This window comes from Xyrauchen texanus, chromosome 7, assembly GCF_025860055.1.
Source record: "Xyrauchen texanus isolate HMW12.3.18 chromosome 7, RBS_HiC_50CHRs, whole genome shotgun sequence".
Taxonomy (NCBI): domain Eukaryota; kingdom Metazoa; phylum Chordata; class Actinopteri; order Cypriniformes; family Catostomidae; genus Xyrauchen; species Xyrauchen texanus.
In genome coordinates, this window is record NC_068282.1 from 47,940,488 (window position 1) to 47,956,546 (window position 16,059).

At 37.2% G+C, this 16,059-nt stretch overlaps 1 protein-coding gene across 1 annotated transcript in view; it reads right to left on the minus strand.

Moving 5' to 3' along the window:
• The window catches only part of szt2 (SZT2 subunit of KICSTOR complex), a 120,721-nt gene that overhangs the window by 16,114 nt on the left and 88,548 nt on the right, over positions 1-16,059 (minus strand). The window contains exons 64-67 of the mRNA XM_052130392.1: positions 14,691-14,796; positions 14,487-14,573; positions 12,984-13,058; positions 6,818-6,883 (exon numbers count right to left, since the gene is read on the minus strand). Of these exons, the coding sequence (XP_051986352.1) occupies positions 6,818-6,883; positions 12,984-13,058; positions 14,487-14,573; positions 14,691-14,796 (334 nt within the window). The remainder of the gene's footprint in view (positions 1-6,817; positions 6,884-12,983; positions 13,059-14,486; positions 14,574-14,690; positions 14,797-16,059) is intronic.

Genomic DNA, 16,059 nt, shown 5'->3' on the forward strand with positions numbered 1-16,059 from the left:
AGAGACCTAAACACTACTAATAATGATGATCCATTTTAAAGGTGATTTAGGAAGCCATTGATGATTCAAATCATGATTTATTAGCACATTTGGTTTTGGGGTGAATTGTGTGTGACATCTATGTGCAGTTTTTCCCACCTAAACAGTTGTGATACAGTTCAGATAGTCCACTACTGTTATGTACGGTTTACTTCAATATTTATCTAAAAACAAAAACAATATGAATTATTTAATTGCTTGTTTTGTAAACGATTGTGATATAGCATTTCTGCTTTTCACTTTATAATGTAAAGTTAATGTTATACAAGAAGAAGAAAAAATTAAAAAAATGTATTATATTTTGGATTACATTGTTTTTTTTTGCAATGATTCTCAATTCTTATCAGATTCTCGCTACTTTAATATTTTACTGTATTTCTGTGTTACAATAAATACATTTTCAATAATATTTTTTTATATATATTTTTACATATTTTGAAGCTATGTATTTTTGATTATATTTGATAATTGAATTATTCTATTTAATTGTTCAGATGAATTATAATGGGCTGTCAATCGATGAAAACTTTTACTCAAACTTATTACATGACATGCAGATTAATTAATCAAATTAATCGGTTACTAAATATTTGCTGAGAAAGACCTCCAAATAATATACTATATAATAATTCAATATATAATGATAAAATAATTAAATGTAAATAATTATTAGGGTTGTTAATCAATTAAAATTCAATTACATGATATGTTACATTGTATATCAATTACATTGATAAGACAATACAAAAAGTGGCTTTAGAAGGCAATATATATATATATATATTTTTTTTTTATTTTTTTATTATTGAACATAAGGCTATCATTGGCCTACAGTCCACAGAAATCCATTTTGCAACTGAATTAGCGCATCTGTCCTAGATAGATTTATTATAACGACTTTTCTATTTTCTTCACAAATGTCAAGCAAGCATGAGTTTGATTTGTTCTCTGTACAGCTGCCTGTTGCCCATGCAGCTGGAGTTTAGCTTACTGCCCCCTGCTGAAAACAGGTGGCGCTACAAGCTTGAATTGCTCAGATGGCAGGAATATTCTATATTATGGTCCTAAAATCTGATTTATATGGTAACCCAGTCCTAAACATAATTTTTATTATTTTATTTAGATTTTGGGGTGAAATATGACTTTAACCCAGACATGTCCTTGACACATATTGTGAGATTCCCCCCTGAAAGAGTGCCTCCTCCAGATGGCTAAACTAAACTGGCCTTCCAGCGAAATCAGCATGAATAAAACTGCAAAGCAAACCTAAAACAACATGCCTACAAATCAATGCAGTTCATTTACAGTTGCACAGTACCCCTCCAACCGCCAACCAGCCAAACATTTGAGAGTCTTTTTTAAGCATCGTGATATCAATCAACTTAATAATTGTATCGTACTTAATTAAATCGAACATCAAAGCCGTGCTTACAAAAGCATTAGTGGCAAATGCAAATGACTGCAGAGAGAGGGAGAGCAGGGAGTAATTACAGTACAATGCGAGCAGGGGTGGGGAGCGGGTGTCTGCGGCTAAATGCTATTACCGCGGCCACTTTCATCTTTCAACCTTACTCTGTAACAAATGCAAATTGGTCTTATAAAATAAACCACTGAGGATTAAAAACACTGTTCATTTGACACTGCCATGGTGCTTCCATTTGCTGAAAATATCGAATCTTTCATCCTTAGAGCGAGGAACTATTTTCACTTTAAAAACAAAACAACATTTGACACAAAGTTCCATCATAGGCTAAGGAGAGATAGCATTGTTTGTTCATTATCCTTACGATAACGTAAGGGCGTGTAAAATAGTTTTTGGAAGCTAGCATTAAAACTCTAATCACGCCGTTCACAGCTTGGTCTAAGTGCAGAAGGTAGATCGTTGTGTTTACGTAAACTGCTGGGCAGTGTTTACATTGCAGATATTTTGGCTTTCATTTAGACTATATGGAGGTTGATTTTGCCGTAACAAAGTGTAAATGATCCACTTGAAGACGCAGCTTTGGCGAATTATGAATGTCTAAAATTAGCTGAAAATACTTCAAGGTCAAATGGAAGTAGGCAAAATCAGATTTTTAACAAATATATTTTAAAATCACAATTTATATATTAATAATAATTAAATCACAATAAAATGTATAAATTAATCAAATGCATTTTTAGAATGTGCCGTGAGTCACACATTAACTCACATTAACATATTAAAATACGTAAAAAGATTTTTTAATGTAAATATTAATCGTTGCATAAATATGTAAAATATGAAACGTTTAAAAAACATTTTAACATATTTTAATGGGTATTGCAAGCAATATGCAAAATTATTAATATAAATACTTGACATTTTCATCAAACATATGTATAGATCAAAGCATGCATTTCTTTCAAGGCTGTATAAGTTGGAGGATCCGATAAAATTAGTGGCGGATTTAATTCCGTAGGTGCCGGATCTGAATCGCTTTGAAATAAGGCAGCAAGCTGGATACAGAAATGTAAGGATGTACAATTTAAATGTAATGAAATTGATATAGTTGTGTTGCTTGCTTGCGTTGACAGTGTTACTACAGTCATGAACTGAAAATTAAGAAAATAAATAATAAATTAATTAATAATTTTTTTTGATCGTGAGCAACACTCACAATTCCATAAATTACTCATAAAATATGTAGAAAAATAGTATGTAAATATTAATATTATACTTTGCACTTTAGCATACACACAGATCACAGCATAATGTCTTTAAAGCCATGTTAAGTAGGGGATCTAATATAATTGGTGACGGATCTGGATTTGGCTTGTTCCAGCCCAAATTAAGCCCTGTTGTCTCAGGATTGTTGTATTGAAGATTCCCTCAAATGTCTCCAGTGGTTAACACAGAAGACACACAGTAGATCCAAATCAAGATGCAACGAGACAGAGCAGAAGAAAATCAAGAATGATTATAGAGCAAAGGAGAGAGATCACTGGCTCATGAGAACTGCATAAAGACCGACACCGTGACCTCCAAGAAGATGCAACATTGAAGTTCATCCCAACCTCGGGATGCCATTTACATGCAGCAGAGAGACAGATAGACCCCTGCAGCTGCATTTCCAGCAGATGCATTACTGACAAACACAGACATTTACAGAGAAAATAACTGGTCTGATTGAATAAACCGCACAGAAAGGCCACAGAGGGCAAGAATGGGGCCGCAGAAGGAAGAGGAGGAGCCGCGGCAGGGTTGTGTGGTATTCAGAATTGAATTAAGATTGCCTTTTCAAATAAATTGCTGAATTTGAATGACGGTAGCAAGCAGGATGTAAAATTGTGAATTGAATGCCAGGAAGAATTAAAATTCATACATTTCAAAAGAAACTCATATAACTGCTGTAAGGGTAGTTTTTAATTTCAACTTCTCTGTATTAATGACCCATAAACCTGTGCAACAGGGTTGACATACAGTAAAACTTGTTCTCAAAAAGAATTATTATGGGTTATTTATATTTTTTCAATTAAAATGTGTGATTTTTTAGAATGAACACTAAATCGGAGTACATCCTTTGGAATTACCTGCATTTATGTATAAATTTGTCTTAAAATCTGATTTAATCTCCATCCAAGTTACAATAATGAACAAACACAGTCTGTTTTAACTAACACATAAATGACTGTATTGTGCTTGTACATATTGAGTAAATCATTCATAAATTCAGTGTAGGTTGGAAAAGTATGTGAACCCCCTAGACTAATAATGTCAATAGTTGGCGAACCTGCCATCCAATTAATGAAATGAGATTGGAGGTGTGGGTTAGAGCTACTTTGACTTATAAAAAGCACTCAAACATGTTTTTTGAGTTTGCTATTCACAAGAAGTATCTGCTGAGATCTCAGACGACCTACAATCAAGAATTCTTGTTTTACATAAAGCTGGAAATGGTTACAAAGTTATCTTGAAGAGTTTACATATTCATCTGTCCACAGTTAAACAAATTGACTATAAATGGAGAAGATTTAGTACTATAGGTAGTCTCACTATAAGTGGCCGTCCAGCCAAGATGACTCAATGGGCACACCGCAGAATGATCAATGAGGTTAAAAATGAACCCTAGAGTGACAGATAAAGACTTGAAGGAATCATCAGAACTGGTTAACATCTCTGTTCATGAGTCTACTATACAGAAAACATTAAACAGGTATGGTGTTCATGGCTGGACACCACTATGGATGCTGCTGCTTTCCAAAAACAACATTGTTGCAACCTGAAGTTGCCAGAAATCACTTTGACACTCCCCAACTTTACTGGGAAAATGTTTTGTGGACTGATACAATTAATGTTGAATTGTTTGGGAAGAACACGCAGCACAATGTATGGTGTAAAAAGGGGCACCGAATACCAGCATGAAAACATCATCCCACCGGTGACGTACAGGGGAGGGAACATCATAATTTAGGGGTGCTTTGCTGCTTAATGTCCTGGCCACTTGCCATCAGAGGGAACAATTAATTCCCAATTTTATAAAGATATCCTACAGGATAATGGCAGGGTGTCTGTGCAACAGCTGAAACTCAGTAGAAGTTACAGTAGGTGAAGCAGCAGGACATCGAAACATCGAAGTAACAGAATGGCTTCAAAAAATAAAATACACCTTTTGGAGTGTCCCAGTCAGAGCCCAGACATTAACCCAATAGAGATGCTGTGGAATGACCTCAAGAGAGCCGTTGACACCAGACATCCTAATAATATGGCTGAGCTGAAGCAGTTATATATATATATATATATATATATACAGTGAGGAAAATAAGTATTTGAACACCCTGCTATTTTGCAAGTTCTCCCACTTAGAAAACATGGAGGGGTCTAAAATTGTCATCGTAGGTGCATGTCCACTGTGAGAGACATAATCTAAAAAAAAAAATCCAGAAATCACAATGTATGATTTTTTAACTATTTATTTGTATGATACAGCTGCAAATAAGTATTTGAACACCTGTCTATCAGCTAGAATTCTGACCCTCAAAGACCTGTTAGTCTGCCTTTAAAATGTCCACCTCCACTCCATTTATTATCCTAAATTAGATGCACCTATTTGAGGTTGTTAGCTGCATAAAGACACCTGTCCACCCCATACAATCAGTAAGAATCCAACTACTAACATGGCCAAGACCAAAGAGCTGTCCAAAGACACTAGAGACAAAATTGTACACCTCCACAAGGCTGGAAAGGGCTACGGGGAAATTGCCAAGCAGCTTGGTGAAAAAAGTTCCACTGTTGGAGCAATCATTAGAAAATGGAAGAAGCTAAACATGACTGTCAATCTCCCTCAGACTGGGGCTCCATGCAAGATCTCACCTCGTGGGGTCTCAATGATCCTAAGAAAGGTGAGAAATCAGCCCAGAACTACACGGGAGGAGCTGGTCAATGACCTGAAAAGAGCTGGGACCACCGTTTCCAAGGTTACTGTTGGTAATACACTAAGACGTCATGGTTTGAAATCATGCATGGCACGGAAGGTTCCCCTGCTTAAACCAGCACATGTCAAGGCCCGTCTTAAGTTTGCCAATGACCATTTGGATGATCCAGAGGAGTCATGGGAGAAAGTCATGTGGTCAGATGAGACCAAAATAGAACTTTTTGGTCATAATTCCACTAACCGTGTTTGGAGGAAGAAGAATGATGAGTACCATCCCAAGAACACCATCCCTACTGTGAAGCATGGGGGTGGTAGCATCATGCTTTGGGGGTGTTTTTCTGCACATGGGACAGGGCTGACTGCACTGTATTAAGGAGAAGATGACCGGGGCCATGTATTGCGAGATTTTGGGGAACAACCTCCTTCCCTCAGTTAGAGCATTGAAGATGGGTCGAGGCTGGGTCTTCCAACATGACAATGACCCGAAGCACACAGCCAGGATAACCAAGGAGTGGCTCTGTAAGAAGCATATCAAGGTTCTGGCGTGGCCTAGCCAGTCTCCAGACCTAAACCCAATAGAGAATCTTTGGAGGGAGCTCAAACTCCGTGTTTCTCAGCGACAGCCCAGAAACCTGACTGATCTAGAGAAGATCTGTGTGGAGGAGTGGGCCAAAATCCCTCCTGCAGTGTGTGCAAACCTGGTGAAAAACTACAGGAAACGTTTGACCTCTGTAATTGCAATATTAACATTGATTTTCTCAGGTGTTCAAATACTTATTTGCAGCTGTATCATACCAATAAATATTTAAAAAATCATACATTGTGATTTCTGGATTTTCTTTTTTAGATTATGTCTCTCACAGTGGACATGCACCTACGATGACAATTTCAGACCCCTCCATGATTTCTAAGTGGGAGAACTTGCAAAATAGCAGGGTGTTCAAATACTTATTTTCCTCACTGTATATATATATATATATATATATATATATATAGAGGTTTCATTAAAACTGACCTGGAAACTTTTTACCAGACCATCATTTATTTCATAAACATATTTTTTAATTTGACTTTTATGAGCTTACAAGATGATCTTCTCAAACAGAACACAACAAAACTATTTTGTTGGGTCTATTAAATTCCTCTGTTGTGTAACTGTGTCAAATTTCTTTGAATTGCAATTTCCTCTTCCTGTCATTTCAATTGACAACATCCTGTAGGTGTGGCCAATTCAATTCAAATTCATACTTGTGAATTGAAAGGGAGCCTACTCTAAAATTCTGAATTTTGTCCAACCCTGCTGGGCACTTTATGGAGGTGGAGTTTGAAGGAAAGACTGAAGCCTGATTGGTGGGTGAGAGACGAGCCCGTTCTGAGAGACATACCGCTGAGTCAGAGCCCGTGGGCGTCTCCGGGAACGGCTTGCTAGGAGATTTGTTGAGAAGAGAACCCTGATGGAAAGAGAGGGTGAGATGGGACTAGATACACACACACACACACGCACAACACACACGCACAACACACACGCCATATGCAGGACATCAAGTTAAAAGATAAACACATACACAGAAGAGAACACGCACAGAAACAGATGACACACGTGCCACACAGAGAGAGGTCAGAAGTCAATCCACACAACATGCACAAGCTGTCACACTTCACTAGTGTATAAGGGTGTGGTTACAGGAAGTGTCACAGGAAATGATCAATAATGATGAGACATGAGAAGTATTTCATAGATGACTAGCAGTCGTGACCTTGCAAGATCCACAACACAAAACTGGCACAATCAAACTGTTAAGATCTGAACTGAAATGATCAGGAATCTTGTTAATAACAATTCCCAGCTGCTCATTTTTCAAGCCGGGGTCCCACTGTGCAATTTTGGTGAAGAATCTCACTGTAAAGCTCCAAAGAACCAATGAGGTTAGATGATATTACCAGGTCACCATATTTGATTTGGGCACTCGTGTTGATCAATGATTTGATTTAAGGGTAAATAATGACAAATTGTGGTCAGTTCATCATACAAAAGTGATTGTATGATTCGAAAAATTAGAACAAGTTGCATGAACTACTTTAAGGACACATTTGGGCAATTTTATAGCTTTAAACTAAGTCACTGTCAACTGCCATTGTATGTAAATCAGCAATCATGAAAATCTATAAAACAGTGGTTCTGAAGTGTGGGCCATGTCCCCTAGCAACGCTCCATTCTTTAATCTTGTTCACTTTCCTTTCCTCCGCCTAGTTCCAGCTCATGTGGTTTCATGTGCATTTGCGGAGCAGCGCTTATATAAACGACGTTCTCGCGTGCGTGCCAGATTCGAATGGGTGAAGAGGAAGATTGCTGAAGCCTGATGCTTTTGGAGCTTGCCACTTATAATCTACAATCCTCTCATCCCTCAATCTTGTGTTTCATGGATGACAACAATTTGTATTGGTTTGGAGCGAAAAGGGTGAATAAATGATGACAAATGTTATTTTTGATGACATATATATTCACATTATTCATTTAAGCACTATCAATTTTGCATTTATTCTGTTTTTGGATGTTCTAAATCAACTGAAATGTGTTATTTATTTAACAGAAAGTATACAGAAAATAACGTGTAGGCCTAACAAAGTAGGCCTAGTGACAAAATGTTCAGATTATTATATCAAAATTCATATTTTTGAGTGTAACTTTAAATTATTCATTTTAAATCAGTGAAAACTGAAAGAATGCGTTTTTTCCATCAGTTTTTTTTCTGTGTTCCACATAAAATAGAAAAAGTTATATGGGTTTGGAACAACATGAGGTTGAGTAAATAATGAAAGAAAGAATTTTGGTTGAACTATCCCTTAATGTATTTGGTTTTATGGCATTTGAAATCTATATAGCAAATAATCATTTTCTTAATTAGTATTTTTGTCTTGTTTTCCCACAACATCATCTAAAAATCCTTAAAACTAAATAGAAGCCAAATTAATTAATGAAATAGGATATTAAGTATTATTTTCAACTGTAAATCTACCATAATTAAGTGAGGTTTCTGCTTAAAAAAACCAGTTTCCAGATGGTGAAAATAAAAAAAAATTAAAAAAGGAATATTCCAGGTTCAAGGCAAGTTAAGCTGAATCGACAGCATTTGAGGTATAATTACAATATTTTATACATACATATATACATATACATACATATACACTCACCTAAAGGATTATTAGGAACACCATACTAATACTGTGTTTGACCCCCTTTCGCCTTCAGAACTGCCTTAATACTACGTGGCATTGATTCAACAAGGTGCTGAAAGCATTCTTTAGAAATGTTGGCCCATATTGATAGGATAGCATCTTGCAGTTGATGGAGATTCGTGGGATGCACATCCAGGGCACGAAGCTCCCGTTCCACCACATCCCAAAGATGCTCTATTGGGTTGAGATCTGGTGACTGTGGAGGCCATTTTAGTACAGTGAACTCATTGTCATGTTCAAGAAACCAATTTGAAATGATTCGAGCTTTGTGACATGGTGCATTATCCTGCTGGAAGTACCCATCAGAGGATGGTACATGGTGGCCATAAAGGGATGGACATGGTCAGAAACAATGCTCAGGTAGGCCGTGGCATTTAAACCATGCCCAATTGGCACTAAGGGGCCTAAAATGTGCCAAGAAAACATCCCCCGCACCATTACACCACCACCACCAGCCTGCACAGTGGTAACAAGGCATGATGGATCCATGTTCTCATTCTGTTTACGCCAAATTCTGACTCTACCATCTGAATGTCTCAACAGAAATCGAGACTCATCAGACCAGGCAACATTTTTCCAGTCTTCAACTGTCCAATTTTGGTGAGCTCTTGCAAATTGTAGCCTCTTTTTCCTATTTGTAGTGGAGATGAGTGGTACCCGGTGGGGTCTTCTGCTGTTGTAGCCCATCCGCCTCAAGGTTGTAGCGTGTTGTGGCTTCACAAATGCTTTGCTGCATACCTCGGTTGTAACGAGTGGTTATTTCAGGCAAAGTTGCTCTTCTATCAGCTTGAATCAGTCGGCCCATTCTCCTCTGACCTCTAGCATCAACAAGGCATTTTCGCCCACAGGACTGCCGCATACTGGATGTTTTTCCTTTTCACACCATTCTTTGTAAACCTTAGAAATGGTTGTGCGTGAAAATCCCAGTAACTGAGCAGATTGTGAAATACTCAGACCGGCCCGTCTGGCACCAACAACCATGCCACGCTCAAAATTGCTTAAATCACCTTTCTTTCCCATTCTGACATTCAGTTTGGAGTTCAGGAGACTGTCTTGACCAGGACCACACCCCTAAATGCATTGAAGCAACTGCCATGTGATTGGTTGATTAGATAATTGCATTAATGAGAAATTGAACAGGTGTTCCTAATAATCCTTTAGGTGAGTGTATATATATATATATATATATATATATATATATATACATATATATATATATATATATATATATACATATATATATATATACATATATACACATATACATATACACATATACATCTACATATACACACACACACACACACACACAGTATATATAATAATTTTGCAAAAATCTGGGTTACAGACATTCAGCCAAATTTTCAGTTCAAGCACAAGCCTCATTATTAAATTGAATATCTCGGCCTCTGAGTGGACTACAAGCTCAATCAAAGTATCAAGATCCTCCTATTTGTGATATATTTTATCATCAATTTAATCATCAATAGTCGAAAACATATTTTTCTGATGATTTGTTTTGCATGCTTTTCCTGCTGGACTGCATATTGTGTTCTGGATATCAAAGATAATATATTAGTTTATTCAGCCAAGCGAACTCACAGACAAGTAAAAAAAAAATCTCCCCCAGGTAAAAGCAGATATAAAGTTTTGGCTACTTGGGGCTTTTATTGGGCAACAATTAACTGTAAAGTCACATTCCTGAGAATGAAAGCTTTCATTTGATATATGACTTGTGGCCAAAAGTATTGTCAGTGACATACATTTTGTGTTTCGCGAAGTTTTCTGATTCAGTTGTTGTGGTGTTGATTCACATTGTTTCTAGATTATTGTGCCGAGTGATTAATTGGCCAAAAATATTTAAAAGAAAAACTTGATCACAAAAACCCAAATTTCACTGCTTTTTGATCCTGGCACAAAATTACCAGCTAACATCATTTCACTAATCATATCAGCAGCACCTGGGAAAGTGTGAACGAGTACTAGTCAGGTGAAATCACTCTATCATTCTGATTGGATTATAAGAGCAGACTGATTGCTATAAAAGGAGGGAAGAAGTGCTTCCAATCATTGTGTTCTTGTTAGCAATGGTTACCTCTAAAGTAAGACGTGCAGCCATCATCGCTTTGCATCAAAATGGCCTCACATGCAAGGAAATTGCTGCAAAGAATATTGCACCTGAAAGAACCATTTACCGGATCATCAAGAACTTCAAGGAGAGAGGTTCAACTGCAGTGAAGAAGGCTTCAGGACGTCCCAGAGTGTCCAGCAAGCGCCAGGACCATCTCCTCCTGAGGAGTCAGCTACAGAATAGTGTCACCACCAGTGCAGAGCTCAGTATTGACAGCAGGTTGATGTGAGTGCATCTGCACGCTCAGTGAGGCAAATACTTTTGGACAATGGCCTGGTGTCAAGAAGAGCAGCAAAGAAGCCACTTCTCTCCAAGAAAAACATCAAGGAGAGACTGAAATTCTGCAGGAAGTGCAAGGATTGGACAGCAGAATACTGGTGCAAAGTAATTTTCTCTGATGAAGCCCCCTTCCGACTGTTTGGCACATCTGGAAAATTGATGAAGAAAAGGTGAAGGCTACCATGAGTCCTGTGTCGTGCCAACAGTGAAGCATCCTGAGACCATCCATGTGTGGGGTTGCTTTTCATCACAGGGAGTGGGCTCTCTCACAATTCTGCCCAAAAACACTGTCATGGATAAAGAATGGTATCAAAACGTACTGCAAAACGATCCAGGAGCAATTTGGTGATGATCCGTGCATTTTCCAGCATGATGGAGCACCATGTCACAAGGCAAGGGTGATAATGAACTGGCTCGGAGATCATTACATTGACATTTTAGATCCGTGGCCAGGCAACTCCCCGGAACTTAATGAACAAGCAGAAGCCTACCAATTGTGATCAACTCCGAGCACTAATAAGGCAAGAATGGATTGCCATCAGACAGGATTTGGCCTGGCGGGTCCACACAGTATAAGGTAATTGGCAAATATTTGTTTTTCATTAAAAAATGTTTACTGCATAAACCTCAATTAATCTTGCTTGTATTATTTGAAAACAAGACTTAGCATATTATAGTCATTTTACTTCTCAAGTAAATTGATCTTGGTTTTTAAGGATGTTAAAGATATTTTTAACAGGAAAACAAACAAAAAATGAAGACAGTTATTATTATTATTTGCAGTGTGTTTACCTAACAAGCCAAATTTGTAGCTTAGTTTCGATAGATTCTTGACCGTAGGACATTAAAGACTAAATCAAATAATATGGATTCTAGAAAAACAAACATCTGATCAATGGCATGTGAGTTTTAGTCTGTTTTGGCCTTGAGTTCAGTTTAAAGAATCTGTACTTACAAAAACCAAACAAACACACTAATGACTTAATTGCTGTATATGAGCAGCTGTGATTGGGAGAAATCTTATGGGCTTCTGACGAAGCAAGAGGAAATGCAGCCCTCCTGCTGAGGAACATCTGGAGATTTACAAATATTAACACTTAATTACTCCTCATTTAGAGCCATCCTGGACCAACTGCACATTAAATATGCCATCAGAGAGAGAGCACGACACACACAGAGACTTTCAACCACTAAATCTTGCTAAATAAGAAAGGTCATTGTTGGTTCTTGCTGATGTTAAAGGAATAGTTCACCGAAACATAAAAAGTCTGTCCTTTACTCTCATGTCGTTCCACAACCATATGACTCTCTTTCTCTCATGGGAATGTTCACATTGCTTTATTCCATACAATGAATGTGGGTGGTGGTTTATATGGTTACAGTTCAAAGTTTATTAAAAGAAGCCCATACCACTTATTCTACATGTTCTGAAGTTATATGAAATATTTTTGTGAGGTTCAGACCTAAATTTAAGTCATTATTCACTGATAATCTTCCCCTATCACATGTACATTCAAATATGGCACGTCACGTTTGATTATACGGAAGTATGACCTTGAAAAACTTTTTTATGCTTGTTTTGGACTTTTACTGTGTTTTGGAGCTTGACAGCCACTGGTCACTATGCTTTCATTGAATGGAACAAAGCAATGTAAACAATCTGATACATTTCTCCTTTTGTGTTCAACAGTAAAGTAGTTATGCCTTACAGCTCTGGAACAACATAGGTGAATTTTAGGGTGAACTTTCCCTTTAAGATGTCATATTTAATCAATCATACTACCAATAAAGAGCCCTTTCCACAGATATTACAGGCAGGCACATATAGCAGACGCACAGAAATACATATACACTCAACCACGTACATTGTTTTGTTTATTTGTAAATCGCAAAGATGTATTTACCTGAGAGTTAACCGTTTGACCCATGGGGATTCTTGAGCATTCTAATGCAAACTGCTTCACACAGAAATAACAGCCCTGCAAGAAAGAGAGAGAGAAATATGTCAACATGAAATCAAATGACCCATTTACTTTCTGAATACATGTTCGTAGTCTTATTTTGCATGATTTATTATTGCACATTGTTTTGAATAAATGTAATTTGTCTTTGCTATTTTACAAAGACATTAATTGCAATGCAAGTCAATGGGTTCCAAATCTTAAAGCACCAAAAAGGACATAAAAGCAGCATACAGGTAATTTATACGACTCAAGTGGTTTAATCCATGTCTTCTAAAGCGATACGCCCGGTTTTGGGTGAGATCAGACCAAAATGTTAGTCCTTATTCACTATAAATCTTGTCTCCTTTGTGCGCTCAGAAGAAAAGCTTTTTCACGCACTTGACACATGCACAGAGCGGAAAATGAGTTAAAATTTTAAAGTCGTGGGTTTAGTTTCTTTTGATCATTTTAAAATTTACTGCACTGTCATCTTGATGCACAATGATACCGGTATTCAGTACCTTGCAACCGCATGCACAGTACTGTGTTCCAATCAGGCCAGATGTCAAGATTTATTGTGAATAAGGACTTACATTTTGGCCTGTTTATTAGCCAAACTGAGGGCATCGCTTCAGAAGACATGGATTAAAGCACTCTAGTCTTATGAATTACCTTTATGCTGCTGTAAAGGGATTAATGGAAAGGAGGAGGTGAGAACCGGCTTGGCAAAATAACTAATATTTTAATGAAGAACTTAACCAAAATACAAACACACAAAGGTGTTGGACAGCTGTCCGTATATCTCTCTCTCTGTCCCAGTGCAGTCTCCAGTCGGCCTTTATCCCTCTCGGAGGCTTGATTAGCCTGATTAGGGTCCGGGTGTGTAGCATCACCACCCGGCCCCGCCCTCCGCCCTGTCACAGCTTCCTTTATGAACCATAAAAGAGTTGGACTCCATTGACTTGCATTATATAGCCACCTCATACATTCTACAAAATATCTTCGATTGTGTTCCTCAAAAAAATAAGGGTGAGTACATTTATGAGAGAATTATAATTTTTTGCAGAACTACCTCTTTAAATAACCCACAAACTGTACAGTGCATTCTCAATAAGTGAATATTTTGAACTTTTAATACATTACATTTACTTAATCATCATTGGAGATTTGATTACATCACTAGCATCGCATAAAATTCAGGCATTTTCCACAGACCCCAGTTTGAAAAATGCTATTAGAGACAAGAAGGTCTTGTGACGAGGTTGTTGATTCAGTGCGTTTAAATATTAATAGCCATATATATATATATCGTGCGAGAGAGACAGATCTCTCTCCTGGTTGTCCACAGAGACATGTGTTCTTGTGAAAAGCGCAATGTGTGCTCTGTTGAAGTGTTAAGAGGTCGATCCGTTGCCCTGATCTGCACTGAAGACCTATAGAGCCACAGACAGATGAAGGTCTCACTTGAAAGGCCAGTTCCATCAGCACGATGCCTCCTGGTAGCGCCCTCTGCAGGTAATACGACGTCGAGCTCGAGCCACTGCTGCTCTGCTGTATAAAACACAAAGAAAGAGGAAACTTCAGTGAAATGTGGGTATGAGTTATGATTAATTGGAGTGACGCGGGCAATTGAATCACTGAATATGGATGAACAGAGAGTGTTTGCACCTTTGGGCTGTCTTCACTCTTCTGTTTATTATACGAGAAAGAAGAGAATGAAGATCTGCCTTCAGTGGACAAAGAATTCAACATGGCGGCACGAGCTCGAGCAATACTGCAGATAAAGAGAAACAGACCTTGTTGACATCTGGTTTTAAGAAGTTCTGGACAATGTTTACACCTGTATTTAATGCTGTTCACTTGGAAGATCCCAGTACATTGCTATGGTTGGGACCTTGGTAAATAGTTTGAACCATAAACAACACAATTTGACACAACTTAGGGCACTTTCTTTGAACTTCTTGACTTCCCTCATTAGCTTTTTCTCTCATTAGTAGTCCAACAGTGTATAAGCATGCATCACAGGAGATTTATCCCATTATTTAGACCATTTCCAGCACATTTCAGATTCTGTATTGTGTTTAATAGAATTCTGCGGTGGAAATGACGCTGATGGCATCATCCATCATATTTATTTATTTTTTATAAAATCGCCGACTCCTTTTTCTTGCTTATACTACATTCATCGCTTACATTTGATGCATCCTAAATACACACAATATAAAGTAGTATATTCTACTTTTATTTGTTTTCTTCAAAAGTGACTTGTCTCATATTTCATGCTCTTCACAGACACTTTTGTCCACTTGGTTAACAAGAACATTTAACCTTTGATAAACCTTTATTATGGGCCAAATTGTTCGTTTTGGTGCAAATGACGCATAACTGTGTGAAATTAGAAGATAAACCATTTCAATATTTATTGTGTGAAAATGTTATGTTTATTCCACTCATTGCTTAGATTAATTTAATTGCATGTATTACTTAAAATGGATTTTCATAGTTTAATATTGAAAGTGTAGGACTAGAACAAGGCTAAAACAGTCAATTATAGACATAAAAGGCATTTGAAAAATACCAAAAATAAATTATGAAGACCTGATAAAAAGTTTCCAAGTCCGTTTTAATGAGACATTCATTAAACAAAAATAAAAAGTTACGAAACTGTTAGATTTAATAAAATAAATCAACCTTTTGGGACATGAAAATGCCTAAAGATGAAGAGAAACCCATATGAAGTGTGATCTATATGCCCTGATTGATAAACAGCAGTTTTTATCCATTTAAGCTCGGATGGGCCCACAAGAAATAAAAATAGTCAAACTAATAATAACTATAGTATTGACCAACACAAAATAGGTATTAACCTCAGGTAATAGATGCATAGATCATCCACACAAACACAAATGTATTCCACTACACATGTCATGCAGGGACTTCTGGGAACACTATTCAGAGATTATTCAAATGAATAATAATCTTTTCACAAACCTATCACTAAAATGAATCAGACTTCTTAAAGCTACAGAGCTGAAAA